Source organism: Daktulosphaira vitifoliae, unplaced genomic scaffold (assembly GCF_025091365.1).
Source record: "Daktulosphaira vitifoliae isolate Bord-2020 unplaced genomic scaffold, ASM2509136v1 Scaffold_2, whole genome shotgun sequence".
Classification (NCBI taxonomy): Eukaryota; Metazoa; Arthropoda; class Insecta; order Hemiptera; family Phylloxeridae; genus Daktulosphaira; species Daktulosphaira vitifoliae.
The window spans coordinates 42,719,949-42,732,867 of NW_026099573.1; the positions used below are offsets into that span (position 1 = coordinate 42,719,949).

General features: G+C 22.3%; 1 protein-coding gene across 11 annotated transcripts in view; it reads right to left on the reverse strand.

Moving 5' to 3' along the window:
- LOC126899027 (lutropin-choriogonadotropic hormone receptor-like) overlaps nt 1-12,919 on the reverse strand; it is a 36,119-nt gene that overhangs the window by 14,830 nt on the left and 8,370 nt on the right. For 7 of the 11 annotated variants that reach the window (XR_007702464.1, XM_050673515.1, XM_050673512.1 and 4 more), the window contains 8 exons: nt 4,880-5,077; nt 2,394-2,468; nt 2,211-2,285; nt 2,069-2,146; nt 1,246-1,320; nt 1,058-1,123; nt 570-638; nt 377-448 (listed from right to left, as the gene is read on the reverse strand). Coding sequence is in view for 10 of the 11 variants with exons in the window: in XM_050673515.1 (XP_050529472.1) it covers nt 377-448; nt 570-638; nt 1,058-1,123; nt 1,246-1,320; nt 2,069-2,146; nt 2,211-2,285; nt 2,394-2,468; nt 4,880-5,067 (698 nt within the window). In the remaining variant the exon portion in view is untranslated. The other 4 variants (XM_050673513.1, XM_050673518.1, XM_050673521.1 and 1 more) reach the window with 4 other exon arrangements.

Genomic DNA, 12,919 nt, shown 5'->3' on the forward strand with positions numbered 1-12,919 from the left:
AAAAAAAAAAAAAAAAAAAAAAAAAAAAAAAAAAAAACACATCATAGTAAAACCAATACCTTCTCAGCTTCGCATCGAAGCTAAAAATGAATGGTATACGTTGAAACTCGAATAAATACTTAATTGTGATACAACGTCAATTGATTACAACTAAATAAATATAAAAAACCTCAATTTTAATCAAAATTATGGTTTAAATAAGGTCGACAAATTTTCTTAATATCATTATGAAATACAATAAAACATGATTATGAAAAATTATTAGTTTATAATATAATTGAAATCCGCATAATTTCAAATCAAAAAACTACTATAACAAAATATACTTCAGTGTTTATAATTTTGTAATTGTGATAAATAATAGTATTGCACTCACATTGATAATAAATTTGTGATTCCTTCAAAACTGTGATCATGTAAAGATGTCAAATAGTTTCCTTTGAGACTTCTAAATGACAAAATTATTAATTTTACCAATCAAATAAAACATTTTAATTATTTAATTAAAATTTATTATTTATTTATTTTCAAAATAAAATAAACTAAATTAAAAATAGTTAAGTTCTTACAGTTTTGCTATTTCCGAACCATTGAATGCCCAATTTTGTATTTCAAAAATGCTGTTGTACTCCAATAATCTACAAAATCATAGAAATTTATAATATTTGCATTGCTAGTTTCTTAATTAACTAAATTATAAAATATGTTGTCTTAAATGAGCTTAACATTAATAATCATGCATTTTAAATGAACTAATAGTTATATTCCATCTATTTCAATCAGTAATTTTTTTTTTTTATTGCACTCAATAAATAAAATCAAATTAGTTGTACATGTATCAATTTACTTTTACATACATTAAAATGTACCATCTTACTGATTATTCTTGAAGTAAGTTAACATGGTTAATATAGTAATTAGTATAGAATTATTATTATTTTATTATTTGTAAAAAAGCAATTATATTCTATTATAATAACGGAATTAATATATCATACTAAATTTAAACGAATATGACTTTTCTTTTAAAATGTATGCTTAACATTTACGTACTCACAACTGTTCTGCTCTAGTTTTAATTGCATTTGTTGGCAGTGTGAATAACTTGTTCCCTTCGAATTCGCTATTGTAAGTCATATAAATCAGTAAGTCATATAAATTTAAATATTATAAAACTATTTTTTAGAAAATGGTATTAATTTTTTTAACTGTACAATAATGAAAATGTTCAAATATTTATCTTACATGGTGTGCATAGGAGTTAAACTTCCGAGGTGTGATAAATCTGGTATTTTGTTAAGATTAGCTTTCTTTATTCGTCTGTAATAACAACGAAACTCAATAAATCAGATGTTAATATAATTTTTTTTTGTGAAGATCATATAATATTCTTATATTATATACTTAGTGAAGTTTATAATGCACTAGTAATTTTACCTTAAAACTAGTAATACATGTAATTTTTTATACAGTTATACATTTATATATAAAAATATGAAAGATCGAGAAATCTTCTATTTGGAAGTTTAAATGACAGTTAATAAAGTCGTTATTATTTCTTCCAAGAACTTTTAGTTCTTTAGTTTATCACAATTATTCCGGTGGTCGTTGTATAGTATTTTAGGATAATTAAAATTAAATTTACGAATTAACTAAATACAAGACTATTAACAATACTATTATTATTGAAATAGTAACAATATTTGTACATTTAAGTATAATTGATTATTTTTAGTTATTTCACTCTGTATTAACGAAATTATATAACTCATAAAATATTTATGTTTATAACATGTTTTTACTTTTAAAATAAATTAAAAAATTGAAACATTCTTATATGTAATGCTAAGTTTTTCTTTAATAAAGCTATAAAAACTTTCAACAAAAAACTTAATTTATAATATATAAAGAACTCATTGTATATCGCAACTATTTCACCTCTAATATTAAGTCAAGTTTACGATATAGTTAGAAAGTTTTAATCGAATTAAATATTTACGTTTCTAGGAAAGTTTATCATTTAACATTTTATAGGCCTATGAAATTTTTAGTACGTCACTGAACTTACAATACTAAAAATGATTTAGGAATATCATGAAATATATCAGCTGGTAATTCTTTTAACGAAATTGCTTGTGTTATATACCTGCAAATAATAAAAAATAACTGTAAAATAATATGTTTTTATTATAAAATAATTTAATTCATACAATGATTGCAATCCAGTTATATTTTTAAACGCCGAAGAGCCCATGGTCACAAGATTTTTTAAATTGCTCAAAATTCTAAAAAAAAGAGTTGTATATTTGTTGTGTCATTTTACATCTTTAAAATATTTTCTAATTACTTAAAAAATACTTTTTCAAATTAAAACTAAAAATAATAGAACTTACATATCTGTAATATTTTGTCTGTATAAGGATATCGAGTCTCCAGTAAACTCTCTTATATTAGATTCTTCTAGTGTTCTAAGTAAATTATGAGTAAAGAATAATTAAAATAAATTTAGAACAATTAATTATTATTTATAATCATTAAACATTTCTACATAATTTAAAATTTTATATCCTTTATTAAAAAGATAATGGTTTATTCTTGTTTCATTGTCTAAACTCGTCTACATATTAAACAAAGTTTATGTAATAAGAATAAATAATTAATTAAACGAATATAAAAAAAGTAATAAGTAGTGCTATTTAGTTTACTACTGTATTTTGGTTATGAAAATTTCAATTATAAAATAGAAATAGGTATTATATTTGATTTATGAGTATTAACTTTGACGCAAAGCGTATATAATATCTGTTTAATACACAAATATTCAGTTTCTCTGATCAGCTATTTTAATAAAACGTGACTCACGCCTGATTAGATGACCCCCACTCTTTAGCTAAAATACAGAGTCTATCTACTAATTGCGGCCGATCACTTAGCACCGTCGTTAAACGTTCTCTCAGGACTTAAAACGTCTCACGTGCACTTACGGGCTTTAATACACAGTTTTTGTCCAACTTTTCTCTATAGTCTTTTCGACTACTTTTAATTTAACCAGTTAAAAATTAACTTGGTTTCTTTTTGTTTTATATAATGAGATTATCAACAAACAATATATTTATAGTGTTACTATTTTACTGTTTGAGTAGTATTTAAATATAACTTTTGAATCAGTTAGTGCCGTCTGAATACACGTTGAACTTTATTTTAATTGTTTGTATAATTTTATATTAACGATTCATAGATATTAGGACTTCTATGTGTCAAGCTTTAATAATTTTACTGTGGTATTTTTTGTCTATTGCAACTATTACTCAGGTTTTATAGGGTTACAATTGTCAATCAATAGATGAAAAAAGTCCGATTCATATTTAGTTGAAGCCGATACCTTCAAAAATTGAAAAATATTATTTTTATTTTTTAGCAATTATAAAATGAAAACTTCTTTCTTGAAAAAATAGATTAATACGGTTTTTTTATTAGTAATATTATATACTGAAAAAATGAACAGTTAATATATAGTGACATCTCTAATAAATACAGTTGGAATAACTAAATAAATGGTTGGATTAACCGAATATTCAGTTATTTCAACTGTTTTATTTGCAGTTGTCATATATATATATATATATATATATATATATCTCAACTATTTATAAGGTTATTCTAACCATATTTTTTTCCGTATAGAAAACTATATTTCTATCAATATACTCATTTTGAAAATCCAATAAAAAAATTAAGACTAGGTTTAATCAAGTGAAAATGTATAAGTTAAACATTTTAACCTAATGGATATTTTTAGAATTTATGTTAACTTAAGTTTTCTACTGCAAATAAATAACGTATATTTTTAATATCTTTCATAATAATCTGATTTTTCAATAAAACTCCGATGACGATAAAACAATTTTTTTTTATGAATGTCTTAAAGCTTTCATGGATTGTCTTGTTGCTTGAAGTGCTTGAGGGTATATCCATGTTTGCAGTTGAGTTCTGACGTTTCGTTAGTAACGCCAGTATAGTTGCAGCCACCGCCGACTAGCAACCATCACTCTGAAGATGGACTCTGCAATGAGTCCGAAATGTCAATTAATTTACTTTTTTTGTGTCTGTCATTCACTAAATTCTCACTGTCAACTTTTTTAAATAATACGTCAAATGATCACAACTAGTGTCTAGTTAAAGATATTACCCTCCTTGCTTTTGGAATAATGCAACAACTTCTTAAAATTATACACTATCTAGAGATTTGCAACGAAGCGTTTCTTATGATGGTGATTTTAATCACTGTCAAATATCATATATAGTTGTACCGAACTATGCCACAACCCCATTGTGCTACCGTTTTTTTTATTTAAACCACATAAGTGGGTATGAAGATATAACTTTTTTATGAAATTCTGAATTTAGCTTGATTTTTATCATCTAATTTACTTTAAAAAGTTATGATATTTAAACTAATAAAAATTTTAATTTAAAAAGTTAATTAGAGAAACAATTCACTAGTTAATGTCCACCTTTGCTATAATCTATATCGAAATATAAGATATTTGTCGCCAATTCGTGTCACCATAAAAATAGACTTATTTTAGATACTACATAAATTTTGAATTCAGTTTATTAAATTTATTAAAGAGTTAAAGTAATTATAACAGTTTAATTTACTTTAAAATTTCAAAAACATATTAATCACGTTTTAAAGTTAAATCACGCCTTTATTTGAAGTTTCTTTTAAAGATGCTATTAATTATTTTATAATTTTTTAACAATAAGTTGTCAGACTAATAGCAACACATACTAATTTACATTTATTAATACCTGAAGATTTTAGGTAATAAAGTTATGTATTCTATTCGTTTAATAACAATGAATATTTACTCACAATATATTAATAGATTGATCATAGACAACTGGTATATTATCGACACCTAAACAGTACAATTCGATTTTATGCGGCCACGCACCTGTTGAATTACGCAAACAACATCGGTCTGCCATGCACATGGTGTACCTTCCTTCAACTGACAATAAGCAAATGCCCCACAACACTAAATATACGATTATCGCCATAAAGGCTCACCTGAAAACATTTTATTATTAACTACATTAATTAGTAATATTACATATATATAATTAATTTATAGAACTAATATAGTACATTAAGGCTGAAAAATTAAAGTGGCTTGTTTGTTTAAGCTAGTAATGTTTTATAATCCCTAATATCAACAATTTTTGTTTCATAGCAGGGTTAAAAACGTTTGATTTGTTTGCCGTTTCGGTTTCAGAAACTGATGTTTCGGTTAAAAAACCCGTAAAATATCGGTTTTAATTGGTTTTCAGAAAGTCTTTGCTTCATAGATCAACATTTCAATAGTATTTTAATTTAGTAATTATCAAAAGAAAAGATAAGTACGATTAATGTATTATTTGCGGCAAGAAATGCGATATCAAAATGTACTACAAAAAAATAGTCTTTGTCAATTTTTATCAAAAATATAGGTTAAACAATCAATGGGAAGACAGTTTAGTCTTTTAAATCTAAATAATATAATATTAATAAATTTTAACTATTATATTAAAATTCTTAAATCTAATATATTTATGAATAGTGACTCTATTCACGAGTAAAATAACTTGAATAAAACATTGTTATAAATGTACAGAACACATTTTAAAATTCAAAAAATATTTATTTAATGCACAAACAAAAGTTATAATGATTGATGTATAGTGTTAGTTTAAGTAATATTATTAAAGTTTCTTTTAGTATGTAAACGAACTGCATTTAGAATAAATAAAAGAAAAATCATACTCAAAATTATTTATTATTATTCATACTAGCTGTCAAACTAAATTTAACACACATGCTCTATAGATTTGATTTTTACTTTCTTGGCTTCGATTCATGTTTTACATTAAATAAACAGTTCTATAAATGGGTTTGTCACCGAAGTGAACCATAATGGCTGATAAAAACTGTGTGAAATTCTGGTGATAATTTTAATATTAAGCAAATTTATAAAATACTACATACAATTAAATTTATAGAATATGTGTTTTTTTAATTGTTATAAATAAAAATAAGATCTTGAGTAATTTTTAAATATAAAAAAAAATATGTATACAAATATATATATAAATATTTATTCATGGAAATTTTTTTATTATAAACCACTTAATGGAATAATAAAAATAACATTGATTATTTCTTAATTAGTTTTTTTTAGATGTGTATGTTCATTATATCTTATAAGTGTATCAACTTTATTTATTCAAATGACAACATACTTAACTAGCATATATAATATATTATTTCTTCAAAATTTCAAAACAACTTATTTTTATAGATTTTTTTACAACAATTTTAATTAACAAATTTAGGATGAGTAATTTTTGAGTTAGAAGCATTGACAGATATACACCATTATAGATTTTAGTGGTGTATAACTCCATCCACTTTACATACCCACTCTATTTATTAAAATGCTTTCAATCCTATAATTCTAAGTCATTATAAAACTTTTATTGACCCATTAATCATTTTCGCAAGAAAGTAATTCAATATTGGATATTTTGATCATTTAAATTAAAAAAAAAATTATTTTTTCTATAAATATTTTATATATTTACTATATATATGTTTAATATTATTTATTTTACTACAAAAACAAATAACAAAAACGTATAATTTTACAATATTAAATGATGATGATTGTATGTATTAAAAGTTATAGAAGTTGTCATTTAAAACTATTCCAGACTGTATATATATATATATAAATATTATTGTTTTATAATGTCCAGTTTATTGCATAATTAATTGCAATTAAGCTTTAAGATTTATTTCGTGTATATTTTATTCCGTATTTTAAATTACTTGTTATATTAAATAAAATAAACTTCCTTGGTGATTTAAAATCCATTAAAGATTTTCTTAATTTTTTTCACTTTATATAAACTTACTTAAATTTACGATTTAAATTATTGAATGAAATTAAATAATGTATCTTTTGTCCTAAAAAAACAAATTTTGCAAAATTAAAATATTTGTTTTTCCTTATTTCTTATTATTACTTCTAATTTTTTTAAGGTAAAAATTAAATATAACTGTAAAAACATTTTCACACGTATTTTTCAAACTAAGTAATGTCTTTGAAATAAATTACCACAATTTAATATATCCTATTGAATTTTGTTAATTGTCCAATTCTTAACAATTATTTTTTCTCAAATTTATTTGAAAAATTGTATAGATAAAAAACTTAAAACATTGCTTTGGCCGATAATTTAATACCAAAATACACAATTTGCTTGTAAACCGTACACCCATAGATAATATCAGGGATTTTATATTTTATCAAATATTAAAACGAAATCCATTAATTTTTCTTCAATTTTATTGGGGCAACTATTGACTTTTCAAATAATTTGATCAATTGAAATTCTGTTGGCTCTAAAAACTTAAAACTACTTTTTTACTGTGTTAACTGTTCTCTACAATTAGTATTTTTAAAATAATTTATGATCATATTTTGTAAATTTATTATTCATTTGATAGTCTTAAGAATTTGATGAAAATAAAACTTCTTGTTGTATGCCAGAAAAAATCTGTTTATTGATAGAATGTACACAAATATCAACATTTTAATAAACTTCAAATATGTTAACTATAGTTTTTTTTAACCGAGTAAAAAAAATTCCTTGCGTCTATTTAAAAGCAACAAATTGATAATTAGAGTAATGAAAAAATCCATTATAAAATAACTGTAGAAAAATTCATATTTAATATTGGTCAATAGTATTAAATTATATTCTTTATACCTAAACATTTAGTATTCATTAATTGTTAAAACTCGCAACAATTGCATTTTACTAATAAATATTAAATACTAATTCACTGTAAAAATATGTTATCTATACAAGCTGAAATTTTTTTGAAGTTTTTCCAAAATTGAAAAATTGTATTTTATAACAGCATACCAACTCATATACAATTACTCATATATTTGCTTATTCTTTTAAATTTCAATCATAATTTTTTGTTAAAATATAATCTTAGTCTTCGTTTGATTTAATTTTAAAATATTTTTACTTTAAAGTGAAAATTTTGACTATTAATTAACAATTATTGTAAAAATAATTGTTATCTGACTTTTGTAATTGTATCAAAATTAAAAAAATAACTTGGCAATAAAGGTTAGTTTAAAATTAATAACGTCATTATATAAAATGTGTGATGTAAATACCTACTTTTTTCTAAAAATTAATCAAATTTATATTTTAGCATAACTTTTTGTTTTATATTAAGAATGCACGTGTATTTATTATTTAAATGGATGGTTATTTTAACACGCAACAAAATGCTTAAATTCGCTTCATTTACTTGAATTAAAACATTATTGAAACTGATATACGGAAGTATGAAATAGGTATATTAGAGGACAGGGGACAATAAATAATATTTAATACGTTTTAGTCAAATAATTATAAATAATTGCTTGATAGTCAGAATATTCTAAATTATAGGGGTAATAAACTATTCTTAGAATGTTAAATATAAATTTATTATTTTGTATAGTTAATTTTCTCTAGCATTTACATTTATATTTACATCAAGTATTACTATAAGATTATGAGGTTTATAATAATTAATAATTAATTATTAATTTACATTTTATAAATTTTCCATGATTAATAGTAAACATTTGACAATTTTATAGATAACTGTAGAATACAAATATTTCATAACCTCATATTTGAAATTTTTATAATTACTGATATTCATATAATTATCAGAACAAGAAAACGTTATAATTATAACATTTATAACGAAAAAAAATTCAATACCTATTCAAAAAACGGAAAACAAAAAATAAAAAACATGTGATATTATTAACGTAAAATATCGTTAAATATAATACTACTTATAACGAAAAACAATTTTAAAACAAAAATGATAAAAAGTATAAATGTTGAATAACGTTAAACTTAACTATAAGATATTTGTGAATAATTATAAAATTACACTTCATCACATCTCATTTATAAATAATGTTTTAGAATATGAAATGGTTGTGTATAATTTTATTGTATAAAATATAGGATATATTTTAAGATATATATTTTTTTCTTATTGATAACCGAAGTATAAAATGAGTTTTGCTTTAAAATGTTTAAATATATAAAAGATCAATTTCTTAAAAATATTTTGTTATTATAATTTATTAATCTTATTATTTTATGTATAACAATATTTTAGTGTAACTCATAACAATAATCTATTTATTACGTAAGACCTTGTAAAATAACATTCGTTTGTAAATTATACTTTTTACGTTTGTATAGGTGATTTAGCAAATAATAAGATAAAAATTCGAATGTATGACGTTCAGAGTAAAATATTTTCATGCTCTTAGTATTATTAGTATTAAATTAGTGAAGTATTTAAATACTTATTTAATATTAATTAATATCTATAAATTATTATTTGATTGAGTAGGTTAGGTTGTGTATATACATTATTATACATTTCAGTGGTTCTCAAGATTTTAAGTTTTTATTAAAATTTCTTAATTATTTTAAATTTGAAATTATAAAAAATAATATTATTTATGTTATTATGAATAATATTTTCCCTTATTTAAAAATCATAAATATTGAAATAAAAATTAAAAATACAGGTCTTATAATTATACATTATTTGAATTAATTCATTTCACCCTATTTTTTGTTGTCATTAATATTAAGTAGTGATACATTTTATAAAGTCATTCTAATGAGTTTAAAATTGTCTAAATATTCAAGTATTAATCTTTAAAATGGTTCATTCTATGTTCTTTTAAATATTATTCAACGTTGTTAAAATGAACAATTAACAGTAATTATTTTTTTTTTAATTTTAATTTATACTATAAAAATGCCAAATTATTAACATTATTTCTAAGAGATTATTTATGATTACAATTCTATATTTCTTAATTATTACTGTAAAATTATGATTTATAATTCTATTATAAAATATTAAATATTTTGTGAAAAATTTATTCCGAACTTAATGAGATTGATGAAAAGTAGGTACCTTAGTTATTATCTTATCAGCAGCTGTAATTTTAAGAGAATGATCACATAATTACAGAATGTAATAGTTTAACACATTAATTTTATTTTAATCCATCATACAATAAAGTATGTTTTGTATGAAATCGATATTTCATTAACAAAAAATCAGGCATGATTGTAAATGCATTTGGAACAGTAAAATATGTGGGGTTTTAAGAAATTTACCATATCACTTAAAAGTAAATGAATAATCATATTAAATTGCCGATATTTCAATGAAAATTGATAACGCCACTCCTTGTTTCGAAGAGTGCGGTTTATTTTTGTAAACTATATATAGTTATATATAAGAAAATTTCTAAAAAATTATGCAATAGTGAGTTTTTCAGGATATTTGTTTTATTATTTCTTGATTCTTTTTTTTCTTAGCTTAAAACCATTACGTGTTCACAGAGTGGTTTATAATACTCATATTCTTAACATGGTTCACTCAACCTGTTATCTTCAAAAAAAATCATCAACTGCTTAATCAGGTAAACGAGTGGCATAGAAGCAGGCACATAATGGCTTGTCGAGATTATAAAACAATAGTGATTACCTTATGTATTAAGAAAAGATGGACAAAAATAAATGTTAAAAAAAAATTGCAAAAATAGTTAAGTACAATAAGAATAAAGTTTACAGAAATCAAGTTTTTTGAAACATAAAAAATTTAAATGAAAAAACTATGAAGCTGAAGATCCAATTAGATACGATTTATGATCTTATTAAATGATAATACCTATTACACTAACAAAATTTAACAATTTTTGACCATTTATATATACACTATATTGATCCTCAAGGTATCATGAATTTTAATCATCAAATGATATTTAATTAAAGTAATAAGAATTTCCCTCGTAAAAATTAATCATTCTTTGGAAGTAAAAGATATATTTTCTATTTTTTTGGCATGCTTAGTTTTATTATAATTAGTAATAAATATCAATTTGAATACTACAGAATCAAAAAAATTTATGAATAGTGAAAAAAATACTTTTTTTCCATTTATTTTTAAGGTAAATATTACAGATATTAATTTGGAGTCGTTAAATATACTGATTTCAAGAAATAAAATCAAAATAGTTGGTAACTCCTGCGTTAATTTAATTACTCTTATCAAAGTAAAATTTATTTTAATAACTATGTATTCATAACACTGAAAATAAAACAAAAATATTGATGTACTAGGACACTTAAAAGCCATGTACAAAAAGACAACAAAAATCTTATTGACGTTATAGCAGCAAACCAAGCTTTAGTAGCACGTTATATTCATTTTTATACAGAATCTCACATAGTCATTTAATTCTATTGAACAAACAACTCTTTATAGTTCATATAGGTCTCACACACTTGTCATAATATTTAATTTTTATTTGCCAAGTTGGCAACTTTGACGTTTTTTCTCCATAGATCGTCAATGTTAACTGACAAGTGGATATACACAATTTTATTTATAATTTACAAAACAGTTTTCTTAAACCTATCGTTTACTATTGTAAAAATATTTATTTTTAACCAAAATTTGTGCACTTAACTAAAGTAGGGATTATTTTTCTTAACAAAATCAATTTCAAATGTTTATTTATATTATTTATTCGCAAGCCATAATATTACAACAATATCGAGTTAAACTTCATAAAATATAATAAAATGATCAATGTGCATAAATCATCCCTTTAACATGAACCATTGCAAAATCAATGAAGTTTGACAACTCGTAATAACGCGAAGAGAGCAAATATATAGTCAAGTTATAGGACTATCCATCAACATCCAACTGACAATTCCCTCAAATACTAGAAACTCAAAACTTAAATTTTTTAAAATCATATATTATATAATACTTTGCAGACCTCTGATTAACTGACAAGTCGGCCATAATATGAAAACTTAGAAAACGAGAACATTTTATTGGTTGGTAAGATGACATTTTAAACTTGCAATCAACGACAAACGACTGTTGTACGTAGCAATCATCAGAACTATTTGGATTTATGTTACTCAACTGTGGGATTATGCCAAAAATCAAACATCGAGGTCATTCAACAATTCTATGGTCATTTGAACTAAAGCTTACAAGTCCGGATCATGCTATTGACGAGATTTTGGTTAAATCAGCTGGAATTACAGAAAAAATAAAAAAAGTTGTCTATAAACACAAAATACTGCTAGATTACACGTATTCACATATAATTTTACACATCTTAACACATGATTTATTACGGAAAAATAATAGCTCAAAAAAATGTACTTCCTTAACATAATATCATAGATAAAATGAAAAATACTTTAAGTAACTATAACATGAATTAATGGATGTAAGAATAAAAACAATAATATTCTTGACATTTTTTTTAAAAATATTGAGTCTATACCTTATCCCTTTTAAAATGATATTAGCTTCATTTCTTTTAGTAAATTTTCGATCTAAATTTTTTTTTTTTTTTAATAGACTAATTAATTTCAAAACCAAAAATTTTCAAAATAAAGTTTTTTATTTAAAAGAAATAAATAAATTATTAATTCAATTATATATAGGTATACAAATAATTTTAAAATAACAATAAATTATTAATTTTATTTAATAGTATTTTGTTATTAATAATAAAAGGTTTTGCTACTAATAAGTAGAAAAATTAGAACTTTTCTTATCACTTATTATAGCTTGTATGATTATTATGAAATTAGAAAGTCACAAAAAATTTTTAACTGCAGATTATGATAAAAGTTAAAAATTAAAGTTTTACATAAACATTCTGGATTAGATACTATTTATTCCCTTTAAATCATTCAAGTTAGTAATAAAAGTTTATGT